Source organism: Colobus angolensis, unplaced genomic scaffold (genome assembly GCF_000951035.1).
Source record: "Colobus angolensis palliatus isolate OR3802 unplaced genomic scaffold, Cang.pa_1.0 Scaffold219, whole genome shotgun sequence".
Classification (NCBI taxonomy): domain Eukaryota; kingdom Metazoa; phylum Chordata; class Mammalia; order Primates; family Cercopithecidae; genus Colobus; species Colobus angolensis.
Window position 1 is genome coordinate 2211959 of NW_012115366.1, and position 14476 is coordinate 2226434.

At 43.3% G+C, this 14476-nt stretch overlaps 1 protein-coding gene across 1 annotated transcript in view; it reads right to left on the reverse strand.

Moving 5' to 3' along the window:
• TMC2 (transmembrane channel-like 2) overlaps nt 1-14476 on the reverse strand; it is a 110240-nt gene that overhangs the window by 81770 nt on the left and 13994 nt on the right. Inside the window, exons 3-4 of the mRNA XM_011943351.1 lie at nt 4799-5114; nt 1893-2045 (exon numbers count right to left, since the gene is read on the reverse strand). Coding sequence (XP_011798741.1) covers nt 1893-2045; nt 4799-5114 — 469 coding nt within the window. The remainder of the gene's footprint in view (nt 1-1892; nt 2046-4798; nt 5115-14476) is intronic.

Here is a 14476-nt window from a genome sequence, read left to right on the forward strand (position 1 = left end):
TGTAGTCCCAGCTACTGGGGAGGCTGAGGCAGGAGAATGGCGTAAACCCGGGAGGCAGAGCTTGCAGTGAGCTGAGATCCGGCCACTGCACTCTAGTCCGGGCGACAGAGCAAGACTCTGTCTCAAAAAAAACAAACAAACAAAAAAAAATTGTGTATATTTATGGTGTACATGGTGTTTTGATATATGTATACATTATGAATTGCTAAATCAAGCTAATTAACATATGCATTGCCTCCTATACTTATTTCTTGTATGTGGTGAGAACACTTATAATCTATTCTTAGCAATTTTCAGGTATCCAATACATTGTTATTAATTATAGTCACTATGCTATACATAAATTTAAGTTTAAATAAAAGCTAAAACAAAAGAATCAGTTTTTCAGTTACACTAATCTGTTTTAAGCACTCAGTAACCACACGTGGTAGAGGCTATGTGTTACACAGAGCAGATTTAGACTGATTTCCATCATTGCAGAAAGCTCTGGTGCTCAGCAGCACTGGCCTAAAGCATAGGCCTGGAGGCACTACCAGAAGGTGTTTTTTCTTGCAGCTGTATAGGAGATGATGTAATAATTTGCAGGGCCGTGGGGTAACCTTTGTTTTCCCTGTCAGGGTCTGCCCAGTATTGGTGTAGCTAGATCTTTACTGTGCCTCTTGGGATAAATAGTGCGAAAACGTGGCTGTCAAACTGCTCTGCTTAATAAAGGGTGAGGAGTTTGACTTGAGGAATGAGGAAGCTCAGATATGAGAGGAGCCAGGGAGCATGGGCTTCCTACAGAGGAAACGGGGGGGAGTGTCACCCCCAACACTGTGGCAAAAAAACAGAGGGACCTTGGGGAAAATGGTCATGTTGGATAGGAACTTTTTAGCAGAAACTCAAAAAGTATGTAACATGACTGCTGCTGCTATTTCTTTTTTTTCTTTTTTTTTTTTTTTGAGACAGAGTCTCCCTCTGTTGCCCAGGTTGGAGTTCAGTGGCATGATCTCGGCTCACTACAACCTCTGTCTCCTGGGTTCAAGCAATTCTCCTGCCTCAGCCTCCCGAGTAGCTGGGACTACAGGTGCCTGCCACCACGCCCAGCTAATTTTTGTCTTTTTAGTAGAGACGGGGTTTCACCATGTTGGCAGGCTGGTCTCAAACTCCTGACCTCAAGTGATCCACCCGCCTTGGCCTCCCAAGTGCTGGGATTACAGGTGTGAGCCACTGTGCCCAGCCTACTGTTACTTCAAAACTGCAGCAAGGACCCCAGAATCATCAAATGCTCTGTGCATCAGCCTTTTACATGGAAACCAAAGAAGTGGCTGAGTAGAAAACAGGAGTCGAGTGGCATGGGCAGGAGGCCTGCTGCCATTCACAGAGTAATATTCATGCTGCATGGGGGCCAGCTTGACCTTGTGCCAGGCAATGGGGATGTGACAGTGGTTCAGACAGACTCTCTCCCACTCACTGTGCAAATCACACGAGTGAGAGTGTGTACACACGGAGAGATGCTGGGTGCTCCAGGAACATGAGAGAGAGCTGCTTTTGAGGAGGAGGGGGTCTAGAAAGCTTCCGGGGGAAGGCATGTCTGTGTTGGGCTGTGAGGGAGGCACAGAAGCCACAAGATGAGGTGCGGCATGGGACAAAAGGGGCAGTCAGGCAGGGGAAGGCATGGGCACAGGTCGGGAGTCCTCTAAGTCTTCCGTGGCTCCCCCTCCAGGGCCTGTGGTGCTGGCGAGCAGCAGGGCTGCCTTGACTCTCATGGGGCTCCCTGAGTGCTGTGCTCCTTGCTGGAGCATCCCCCTTCACATCAAGCCCCTTTGGGGAAATGTGGAGGGAGGGGCTCCCATTCCCATCAGAAGGAGCTGTGGAATCGGGCGGCCCTGGTTGGCCTGCAGCCTGCTCACCTGAGCTCTGTCAGCTTCTTCGCCATGGGCCAGGGCTTGCTCCGCATGGTGGCAATGAGCTTCTTTTTTTCTTCCACCTGCTCCAAGATCCGGGCCAGTTCCTCCTCAGACAGGGACTCCCCACCAGAGGCACTGGAGGCCAAGGAGGATGATCTGGAGGCAGAGCCAGGGCAGAGGCAGAGGGGAGATGGAAAGGAGGTGGTGTCCTCAGGTGCTGTGGAGTGAGGAGGCACCCACAGGCAAGATGGCACTCCTGCCCCCTGCTCAGAAGCCATCGGTGACTCCCATCGCCTGGCAGCGGAGGCCAAAATTCTATCCTATAGCCCAGGGCCCCAGAGGGCTGCGTCCCCATCCTCCATTTCTCCGAGTCCTCCCACAAACCACACACAGCTCAGTGCGCCCCAACAGAAATAGGACACAAGCCACTTACTGTAACGTAAATTTTTCTAGTAGGCACCTTGAAGTGGTAAAAAAGCAATGGATTAAAGCAATTTTAATAATATAGTTTATTTTATCAAATATATTAAAAACTGGAATTTAACCTGTAATCAATAGAAAATTATTAGAGATATTTCAGTCGTTTAAAAAATACTGTCTTCAAAGGTCAGTATTCATTTTGTACTCACACTGCAAGGCTATTCAGATGTTAAACTTTCATCAGATATATTTAATCTGTATATTTCATAAGTTGATAGGTGAAAAAAGTAGATTTGCCCAAATTGTTTTAGACATACTTAAAAGATTCCCAGTAACTGAATCAAGTAGCAAAATATTATTTTCCTTTGATATTTGTATCTGCATTGACAACAGTAGTTTTTCTTTTTGTAGAAGAACTGTTTTGGCTTCAAAGTCAAATCAAATCAGTTTCAAAACTACATCTGCCCAAATTAAGTAAATTCACCAACGCTTATGTCAACTCAGTGGTATTAACATTGAGTTACAATTAAATGAGAAATGCGGTTCCTCAGGCACACGGGCCACATTTCAAGTGCTCGGCAACCACATGCGGCTAGTGGCTGTCATATTGGACAGCAGGGCTGTAGAGAATTTCCAGCTGGGGACCTCCCCATCTCCCAGATAATACTATGTGCTCAATTGTCCCCAAATCCAAGTGTCTGTGTGTGCTCCTTACAGCCTCCGGCCTATTCTGACTCCTTTAGTGATAAAAATAGTGACTCTCAGCTGAGCGAGACAGCGCCCAATCGGGTAGGTAAAGAAAAGGACTAAAGAAGGGTTATGGCTGGGCAGCCTGAGTGTGTTTCATAAATGGCAGTATCAGGGTGTGGGCTTGGGTTACTGCAGGTTTTAAAGACAGGTTTGCAGCAGTCTCAGGGTGTTTTAGCTTCTGATTAACTCCTGGGGAGCAAAGCAGAAGTTTTAGGATGCCCTTAAAGGTTGAAAAGCCTAGAACACAGAGATTTTTTTTTTTTTTTTTTTGCCGTACTTCACACACACCCAATCAATGATAGCTGCCTTTGAGTCTCTGCATGGGGTGTTCCCACAGTTTGGGGGGTTGGGCATTCAGTCATTGCTTATTCACATTCCACCTGTTCTTCAAAGCCTCACTGAGATGTTCACCTTCTCCATGGAGGAACCCTGATGGCCCAGCACCCCAGGAATTCAGCGCTCCATCAAGTCCTGTCTTGCATGCATATTGCTTTCTGCCTTGTCTTAGGATTACCAGTGCCTATGTCTTATCTCCTGTGCCACACTGTCAGTATCTAGGCAACAGGAACTGAACGTTTTCATCTCTCTAATGCCCTGGCATGGCCCTCAGCTGAAAATGACGAATGAGTCTGTGGCCCATTGGGATGGTACAGGCTCCCTCTAAAGTTCAGGACACCCAGGGCCCATCAACGGTGCATTCACGTTATTTTTAAATGGCCAAGGGCACTATGTATCCTTTACCTTTTTAGTTCATGTCTGGGAGCAGCCAGACAGCAGACAAAGGCTCTAACCAAGCCAGGATGGTTGGCATGGCGACTGAAAAAAATCAGTGGCCTTGTTTAAGAGCCTCTCTGTAAAGGTAGAGAGGAAGGCGGAGCATCCGACTGAGGCTGTGGGCAAAGAGGATTTGCTACAAACCACCGGGAAAGAACATCAACTCTTCACCATAATCCTAATGTTCCCAACTCTTGCAAAAGCCTTCCTACTCCTATCACAAGGAATTCTTAAAACAATCTGAGCAACGAATAAGGCATCTATTATCCTCAATGATTGAAAAAGCGAGGCAAAGAGGAGACACCTACTAAAATTGATAGCAAAAACATGAACCCCGTATCTTCACTTTCTGATGCCATAAGCTGGCCCTGTCCGCTAACCCACACGTGCTAGTTGGTGCTAATGGTAATGGAACAAAGGAAGCAAAACAAATAAAATCTCCAAGCTCCAGAATTTCAGAGCTGGTAGCATCCTCGAAGGCCTCCTAGACAGTGCCACGTTTCGGGAACAGGAAACTGGCCCAGATCCGGAATCCGGAAAGAGGTGTTCTTAAGCCCTCCGATGGTTCCTGAATCCAATTTTGTTCATGTCTCTCAGCTCCTCCTCTTCAAGAGCTGGGGTGAGTCACCAGCTGAAATTCAGGGGACGCGGGGTCTTGTCCCACCCTGATGCCCTGTCACCTCACCACCCGCGCTCCACTTCACCAGTGTGCCGTGAGACAGTGGAGTGGACAGCCCGTGGGCACTCCTCGTGCGAGGACCTGCGACCTTCATCCCGGTTCTGGGATAAAGAACCCACCGCAGAGCGGGGCAGTGGTAAGGGCTGGGAGATGCGGAAGCCAGAGCGAGGGCACGGGTTGCCTCTCACCAGGGAGGAGGACATCAGCCCCTCATGGGGGAAGGAGAAGGGCCGCGAAGGAGCGGGAGCGCGCGGAGCGAGCGCGCAGAATCGGAGCCACAACACACCTGGGTTTCTTCTGCCGCTTCAACTTCTCCTTCCTCGGAATCTCCTTTTCCTTCTTTGGGGCTGCTGTCTGCTCCTTGAAGGAAGCCCTCTCGTCTCGCTTTCTCCTCCCCTGGCAGGTCCTCTCTGCCTTGCTCCGCTCCTGTTCCCCCAGCTCTTCTCCGTGTCTCCTGCGCCCTGTTTGCTTCCTCCGGGGAGACCCGGGGCTTGGGCTGCCCCCAGCGCGCTCCTTCTGGCTTCGTTGAGCTGCGCGCCTAGCCGGAGTCCCCTCGGCTTTGAGAGCCCGCTTGCTCGAGGATCTCCTTCCCAGCCTGTCACCTGCAGGGGCAGGAAATGGACAGTTCTGGTTCCAATGGCCTCAGGCCCTGGAAAATGTCCCTGGACGTGAGAAATCAAACGTCCAAGATGATTACGTGAGCTTGTGAGCTCTGTGGGGCTCAGAACAGGACACCCCAAAATATGGCACCTTGGCATATTGAGTATTTTAAGCCGAAGGAAACTAAGAAAATTGCAGAAGCAGGAAGGTCACTCTCTGGACTTCTCCCTCCCTTTTCCCTTGAAGACCTCCTGTGACAGGTGTCCTGCCTTATACCCAAGGAAAGGAAAGTCACACAGAGAGGCCAAGAGGAATCTGAACAAACAGACCTTGCTACTTCCCCCTAGTTGATAACCATGACATCATACCCTTTTGTCCTGCAATCATACTTCTGCACAAATGTCCATAAAAATACAGTTTTTCCCGTATATTTGGGTCTTCATTTCTGAAGGCTCGTGTGTCCCCTAAAACTTACATTAAATAAAATTGGATGCTTTTCTCTTGTTAATCTGTCTTTTGTTATTGGAGTCTCAGCCACAAACCTTGCAAAGGCTAGGGAAAGAAATCTCTTCTCCCTCAAGGTCCAAAGGCCACTTATTTTGAAATCCTCTGGTCTGGGTGAGAATGACTGCCTTGGTTGGGGCACATTTTCATGAGTTTTACCTCCAGGAGCCCTACTGAATTTCACTGTGAGGTCAGGAGTTGGAGCCAGCCTGGCCAACATGGTAAAACCCCATTTCTACTAAAAATACAAAAATTACTGGGCATGGTGGTGCGTGCCTATAATCCCAGCTACTTGGGTGGCTGAGGCAAGAGAATTGCTTGAACCCAGGAGGTGGAGGATGTAGTGAGCTGAGATCATGCCATTGCACTCCAGCTTGGGTGACAGAGCCAGACTCTTGTCTTTAAAAAAAAAAAAAAATTAGCTTCCTGCGGTGGCGCATGCCTGTGGGGATTGAAGGAAAATTCCCTGCTGCTTCCAGCAGGAAAAACAACCGGTTTGAAATATGCCCAGAGCATTCTGATCTTAACAAAGGTCTGCTCTTAAGGGAAGCTGTTTTGCCGAAGTGAGCCTAGCTGACTGGAGTTTGACCGGAGCGTAACTGACCTGGGGAAAGAAAAGTACCCACCTCTAGTCCCTTCAGGTTTTCCTGTCTCACCTGAGGTCAGGAAGGAAGCTGAGAAGCATTTGTGAAGGTCACAGCCCAGGGGCACAGGCTCACTAAAAGACTGAGATATAATTATAGAACTATAGAACATTTTTCCTCCCCCCTACACCTTACCACCACATCAATAGGACCCCTGTATAATGTCAGGGGTTTATAACAGAAAGAACTGCAAGGCTCAGATTCTATTTAAGATGGAGTTTTGAGGGAAACCCTAAATGAATAGAGAAAACGGTAGCAAGGGCTTTAGGGGAGATTGAATCATCTGACACCCACAACTACAGCAAACGGTAAACATAGCCTAACTCCTATCATGTTAAACATAACACTTCACATTAATGGCATATTCACTGAAATTCCTTTTTTCTAGCACATCATGCTCAGTTTCAACAAAAAAAAAATGACAAGGTATACTAGAAGGCGAAAGACATAATTTGAAGAGACAGAGCAAGCATCAGAACCAGACGCAGCTATGACAGAGATTTGGTGGGAATTTTAAATAACTGATTAGGCCGGGTGCAGTGGCTCACGCCTGCAATCCTCGCACGTTGGGAGGCTGAGGCGGGTGGATCATCTGAGGTCAGGAGTTGGAGACCAGCCTGGCCAACATGGTGAAACCCCATCTTTACTAAAAATACAAAAATTAGCTGGGCGTGGTGGTGCACGTCTGTAATTCCAGCTACTTGGAAGGCTAAGGCAGGAGAATTGCTTGAACCCGGGAGGTGGAGGTTGCAGTGAGCCGAGATTGCACCACTGCACTCCAGCCTAGGCGACAAGAGCAAGACTCCATCTGAAGAAAACAAAAATAAAAATAACTGATTAATATGTTAACAGATCTCATGGAAAAAATGGACAACATGCAAGAACAGATGAGTAATATAGTCAAAGAGATTGAAACTCTAAGAAACAATAAAAAAGAAATGGTAAAAACCAAAAACACTGTAATAGAAGTAAAGAACACCTTTGATGGGCTCATTAGTAGACTGGTCACAGTCAAGGAAAGAGTCAGTGGGCAGAGATATGTCAATAGAAACTTCCCAAACTGAAAGCAAAAAGAAAAGAAATTTCAGAGATGGAACAAAATATCCCCAAACTGTGGGACAATTTCAAAAGGAGTAACATATGCATAATGGGAATGCCAGAAGGCAAAGAGAGAAAGGAAGAGAATAAATATTTGAATTAATAATTGCTAAGACTTTTCTAATATTAACGAGAAACACCAAACTGCACATCCAGAAAGCCCAGAGAACATCAAGCAGGATAAATGCCAAAAATCTCCACCAAGGCATATCGTATTCACACTGCAGAAAACTAAAGACAAACATAAAATCTTGAAAAAAGCTGGAGGAAAAAACTCACCTTACCTATTGGTACAAAGATAAGAATTACACTAGATTTCTCTCCAGAAACTGTGCAAGTAAGAGAGTAGAGTGATATATTTAAAGTGTTGAAGGAAAAAAAAAAAAAAAGCATAGAATTCTGTATCCATCAAAATTATCCTTCAAAAGTGAGGAAGATAGACTTTCTCAGACAAACAAAAATGGAGATAATTTGTTGTCAGTAGACCTGCCTTGCAAAAAAAAGTTTTATTTTATTTTCATTAGAGACAGCGACCTTGTAGCCTAGGCTGGAGTGTAGTGGTGCCATCATAGCTCACTATAACCTTGAACTGCTGGGTTCAAGTGATCCTTTTTTTAGAGATGGGGTATCACTATCTTGCCCAGGCTGATCTCAAACTCCTGGCCTCAGGAGATTCTCCTGCCTTAGCCTACCAAAGTGCTGGGATTGCAGGCGTGAGCCACCCTGTCCAGCCCCTCAAAATGTTAAAGGACGTTCTTCAGAGGGAAGGAAAATGACATAGGTCAGAAACTTGGATTTACGTAAAGAAAGAGCATTCAAGAAGGAATAAATAAAGAAAAAATAGGCCGGACCTGGTGGCTCACGCCTGTAATCCCAGCACTTTGGGAGGCCAAGGCGGGTGGATCACAAGGAGTTCGAGACCAGCCTGGCCAAGATGGTGAAGCCCTATCTCTACTAAAAATACAAAAATTAGCCAGGCATGATGGCACGTGCCTGTAATCCCAGCTACTGGGGAGGCTGAGACAGGAGAATCGCTTGAACCTAGGAGGTGGAGGTTGCAGTGAGATGAGATCGCACCACTGCACTCCAGCCTGGGTGACACAGCAAGGCTCCGTCTCAAAAATAAGTAAATAAACAAATAAATAAATAAATAAAATCCTTCTTTTTAAATTCATAACTGACCTAAAAGATAAGGGTTTGTTTAGGATAATAATAGCAACAATATGTTGGATAATCACAGCTCATGGATAAGCTAAATGAATTAAAGCAATGTCAAAGAGATGGGAGGGAGACACGGAATAACCTATTACAAAGTACCTGCGCTACTCATGAAGAGGTATAGTGTTATTTAAAAGTGGACTTGAATTACTTAGAAATGCAAATTATAGAACAAACCCTTTTTAGAAAGTAAAAAGGAAGCAAAATTAATATGCTAACAAAGGAGAAAAACTGGAATCATATTAAATGCTCAATCAAAACCGCAAAAGGCAGAAAAAGAGTAGAAGATAAAAATAGGAACAAAGAACAAGGACATCAAAGAGAAGACAGCAACAAATATGGTAAACATTAACCCAACTGTATCAATAATCATTTTAGGTGTAAATAATCTCAGTACACCAACTAAAGAAAGAGATTGTCAGAGAATTGATCAAAAAACCAAGACCCAAGTATATGTTGTCTATAAGAAACCCACTTTAAATATAAACACACTTGTAGATTAAAAGTAAAGGGCAGAGAAAGATAACTGTGTTAACCCTGATCAAAAAAAAGCTAGAGTAGGCCGGGCGCAGTGGCTCAAGCCTGTAATCCCAGCACTTTGGGAGGCCGAGACGGGCGAATCACGAGGTCAGGAAATCGAGACCATCCTGGCTAACCCGGTGAAACCCCGTCTCTACTAAAAATACAAAAACTAGCCGGGCAAGGTGGCGGGCGCCTGTAGTCCCAGCTACTCGGAGGCTGAGGCAGGAGAATGGCATGAACCCGGGAGGCGGAGCTTGCAGTGAGCTGAGATCCGGCCACCGCACTCCAGTCCGGGCGACAGAGCGAGACTCCGCCTCAAAAAAAAAAAAAAAAAAAGCTAGAGTAATTGTATTAATTTCAGACAAAGCAGATTGCAGAGCAAGTAAAATTATCAGAGATAAAGAAGGGCAAGAGCAGGTGTGGTGGTTCATGCCTGTAATCCCAGCACTTTGGGAAGCAGAGGCAGACAGATCGCTTGAGCCCAGGAGTTTAAGACCAAAAAATAAAAAATAAAAAGAACGGGCATTACAAAAGGGTCAATTCTCCAAGAAGATATACAATACTTAAAGCGTATGCACCTAACAACAGAGTGCCAAAATACATGTGACAAAAACATAATAGAACTGCAAGGAGAAAGACTGGGCTCGGTGGCTCACACCTGTAATCCCAGCACTTTGGGAGGCCGAGGTGGCTGAATCACCTGAGGTCAGGTGTTCAAGACCAGCCTGGCCAACATGGCGAAACCCCATCTCTACTGAAAATACAAAAATTAGCTGGACATCATGGCGCATGCCTGTAATTTCAGCTACTTTGGAGGCTGAGGCAGGAGAATGGCTTAAACCCGGGAGGGCGAGGTTGCAGTGAGGAGAGATGGCACCATTGCACTCCAGCCTGGGTGACAGAGAGAGATTCTATCTCAAAAACAAACAAACAAAAAAGACTGCAAGGAGAAATAGACCAATTCACTACTATAGTTGGAGACTTTAATATTCTTCTATCAACCATCGACAGAGCCAGCAGGCAGAAAATAGTAAGGACATGGTTGAACTGAATACCACTATTAATCAATTGGATTAAATTAATATATATAGAATATATCATCCAACGACAACAGATTCTTCTCAAGCTCATATGGTACATACACCAAAATAGACCATATCCTGGACCATGAAACACACCTTAACAAATTTAAGAGAAGAGATATCATACAATATACTCTCTCAGATCACAATGGAATTAGACTAGAAATCTGTAACAGAAAGATAACTGGAAAATACCAAAATATTTGGAGACAAAACAGCACACTTCTGAGTAACACACAGGTCAGAGAAGCCTCAAAAGAATGAAAAAATATTTTGGACTACATTTAAATGAAAATACAACTGATCAAAATTTATGGGATGCAGCAAAAGCAGTGCTTAGAAAGAAACTCGTAGCACTGAATGTATGTATTGGAAAAGAAGAAAGATCTAAAATCAGTAAGCCAAGCTTCTACTGTATAAAACTAAAAAAGAGCAAATTATATCCAAAGTAAGCAGAATAAAAGAAATAATAAAAATTACAGCGGAAATCAATGAAATTGAACACAAGAAAATGACGGAGAGAAGCATGAAATCACAGAGTGGTTCTTTGAAAAGATTGATAATATTGATGACCCTCTAGCCAGGCCAACCAAGAACGAAGGTGAGAAAACATACATTATTTATCAATTTATTTTTGAGACAGGGTCTTGCTCCGTTGCCCAGGCTGGAGACACAAATTATTCATATCAGAAATAAAAGAAGGAACATCACCATTTATCTCAAGGACATTAAAAAGATAATAAAGGAGGCTGGGCATGGTAGCTCATGCCTGTAATCCCAGTACTTTGGGAGGCCAAGATGAGCGGATCACCTGAGGTCAGGAGTTCGAGACCAGCCTGGCCAACATGGTGAAGCCCCGTCTCCACTAAAAATACAAAAAATTAGCCAGGTGTGGTGGCAGATGCCTGTAATCCTAGCTACTCAGCAGGCTGAGGCAGGAGAATAATGTGAACCCAGGAGGCAGAGGTTGCAGTGAGCTGACATCATGCCATTGTACTCCAGCCTGGGCAACAAGAGCAAAACTTTGTCTCAAAAAAAAAAAAAAAAAGAGATAACAAAGGAGTATTGCAAACAACTTGATGCCTATAAATTTGCTGGCTCAGATGAACTCAACAAATTCCTGGAAAAACACAATCTACCAAAACTCACACAAAGCAAAACAGGTAATCTGAATAGGCCTATATTTATCAAAGAAATTGTCTCGACAATTAATAACCTTTTAAGTAGAAAACACCAGGTCTGGATGATTTCACTGGTGATTTTATCAAATGTTTAAAAAAGAAGTGGTACAATTTTTTTTTAACATTTCTTCCAGAAAATAGAAGCAGACGGAACACTTCCTAACTCATTTTACGACGCCAGCATTACTCTAGAACAAAAAACAGATAAAAACGTCACACAAAACAGACTTGTATCTCTTATAAACATAGATATAAAAATCCTTAATAAAATAGAATATTGAATTCAAAAACGTATAAAAAGAGTTGTATACCAAGGTCAAGTGGGATTTAGTCCAGGCATGCAAGACTGGCTCAACATTAGAAAATCAATTGATGTAATCCATCATATCAACAGCTAATGAAAAACAATCACAGGATCATATCAATAGATGCAGAGAAAACATTAAAAAAAAAAAACCACCCATTCATGATTTAAAAAATTCTCAGCAAACTAGAAATAGAGGGGATAATTCCTCAACCTGATGAAGAATTGCTACAAAAAGCCTACAACTAACATCATACTTAGTGGTGAGAAACTAGATGCTTTCCCCCCAAGACTGGGAACAAGACAAGGATGTCTCCTGTCACGTATTCAGCACTGTGTTGGAAGTCCTAGATAATGCAGTAAGACGATAAAAAATATTAACAGTAGACTAAATGGGAACAAAGAAATAAAACTGTCTTTGTTCACAGATAGCATAATTGTCTATGTAGAAAATCTCAAAGAATTGACAGAAACAAAACAAAACAAACCACAAGACCCTCCTAGAACCAATAAGCCGTTTTGTAACAAGGGTGCAGGATACAAGGTTAATATGCAAAAGTCAATTGCTTCTATATGCCAGCAAGGAACAATTGAAATTTAAAATTAAAACCACAACACCATTTGTATTAGAACTAAAAAAATGAAATACTTGGCAGGGCACGGTGGTTCATGCCTGTAATTCCAGCACTTTGGGAGGCCAAGGCAGATGGATCAGTTGAGGTCCGGAGTTCCAGACCAGCCTGGCCAACATGGTGAAACCCTGTCTCTACTAAAAATGCAAAAATTAGCTGGGTGTGGTGGCACGAGTCTGTATTCCCAGCTACGTCAGAGGCTGAAGTGGGAAGACCCCTTGAACTGATGAGGCGGAGGTTGCAGTGAGCCAAGATTGTGCCACTGCACTCCAGCATGGGTGACAGAACTCTGTCTCAAAAACAAACAAACAACATTTATGTATAAATCTAACAAAATATGCGTAAGAGCTATATGAAGAAGACTGCAAAATTCTGACGAAAGAACTCAAAAACTTAAATAAATGAATGTTCAATGGAACGAACATGGAACATTCATGAATAAGAAGACTCAACATTATTAAAATGTCAGTTCTTCCTAGCTTTCTCTACAGAGTTAATGTGATATCAGTCAAAATCCCAGGAAATTATTCTGTGGATATTGATAAACTGATTCTAAAGTGTGTGTTTGTTTGTTTAGAGACAGGGTCTCATTCTGTTGCTCAGGCTGGAGTGCAGTGGCACAAAAATAGCTCACTGCAACCTCGAACTCCTGGTCTCAAGCAATCCTCCCACTTCAGCCTCCCAAATAGCAGGGGCTACAGGTGCACACTAACCATGACCAGCTAATTATATATATATATTTTTTGTAGAGACGCAGTCTCTATATTGCTCGAGTTGTTCTCAACGCCCTGGGATCAAGCAGTCCTCCCAGTTTGGCCTCCCAAAGTGCTGGAATTATAGGCGTGAGCTACTGCACCTGGCCCTGATTCTAAAGTTTGTATGAAAAGGCAGAAGACCCAGAATATCCAACACAATCCACATCAGGACTATAAAGCTCTACTTCATACACATCAACACTATAAAGGTACAGTGACCAAGACAGTGTGACACTAGTGAAAGAGAATTAGATCAATGGGACAGAATAGAGAGCTCAGAAACAGACCCACACAAACAGAGCCAACCTTTGACAAAGGAACAAAGAAAATACAATGGAGAAAGGATAGTTTTTTCAACAAATTGTGCTGGAACAACTGGACACCCATAGGCCAAAACCAAAAATCTAGATACAGACCTTATGCCTTTCACAAAAATGAACTCCAAATGGATCATAAACCTAAATGTAAAACACAAAGCTATAAAACCGTAAAAGATAACAAAGGAGAAAATTGAAATGACCTTCGATTTGGCAAGAACTTTTAAAATACCACACTATAAATGAAAACAAAAACAAAAACCAAGAATAAAATACAATACCAAAAGCATAATCCATTAAAGACAAAAATTGATGTTTTACTTCATTAAAATTAAAAACTTCCGCTCTGCAAAAGACACTGTTAAGAGAATTTTTTTAAAAAGCCATAAACTAGGAGAAAATATTTGCAAAACATGTATCTGACAAAGGACTTGTATCCAAAATATGCACATTAAAATTCAAGAATAAGAAAACACACAATTAAAAAATGGAGAAAAGATCTGAACAGACATCTCATCAACGAAAGCATACAGATGGTAAATAGGCATATGAAAAGATGCTCGACATGGTATGTCATTAGGGAACTGTGAATTAAAACACCAATGAAATACTATTACACGCTTAGTGGCAACACAAAGTGCTATAAAAAATGTAGAACAACAGGAACTCTCATTTATTCTAGTGAGGATGCAAAATGGTACAGCTACTTTGGAAAACAGTATGGCAGTTTCTTACAAAACCAAACATAGATTGACCATAAAATCCAGCATTTGCACTCCTAGGTGTTAACCCAAATGAGCTGGAAATTTATGTCCCAAAACAAAAGACTGCACACAAATATTTACAGCCGCCTTATTCATAATTATCAAAATGTGGAAGCAACTAAGATGTCCTTCAATAGGTGAATGCGTAAACAAACTGTGGTAATAAATACAATGAACTATTACTCGGTGATGAAATGAACTTTCAAGCGATGAACAGACATGAGGGAAACTTAAATGCATATTTCTTTTTTTTCTTTTTTTTTTTGAGATGGAGTCTCGCTCTGTCACCCAGGCTGGAGTGCAGTGGCCGGATCTCAGCTCACTGCAAGCTCCGCCTCCCGGG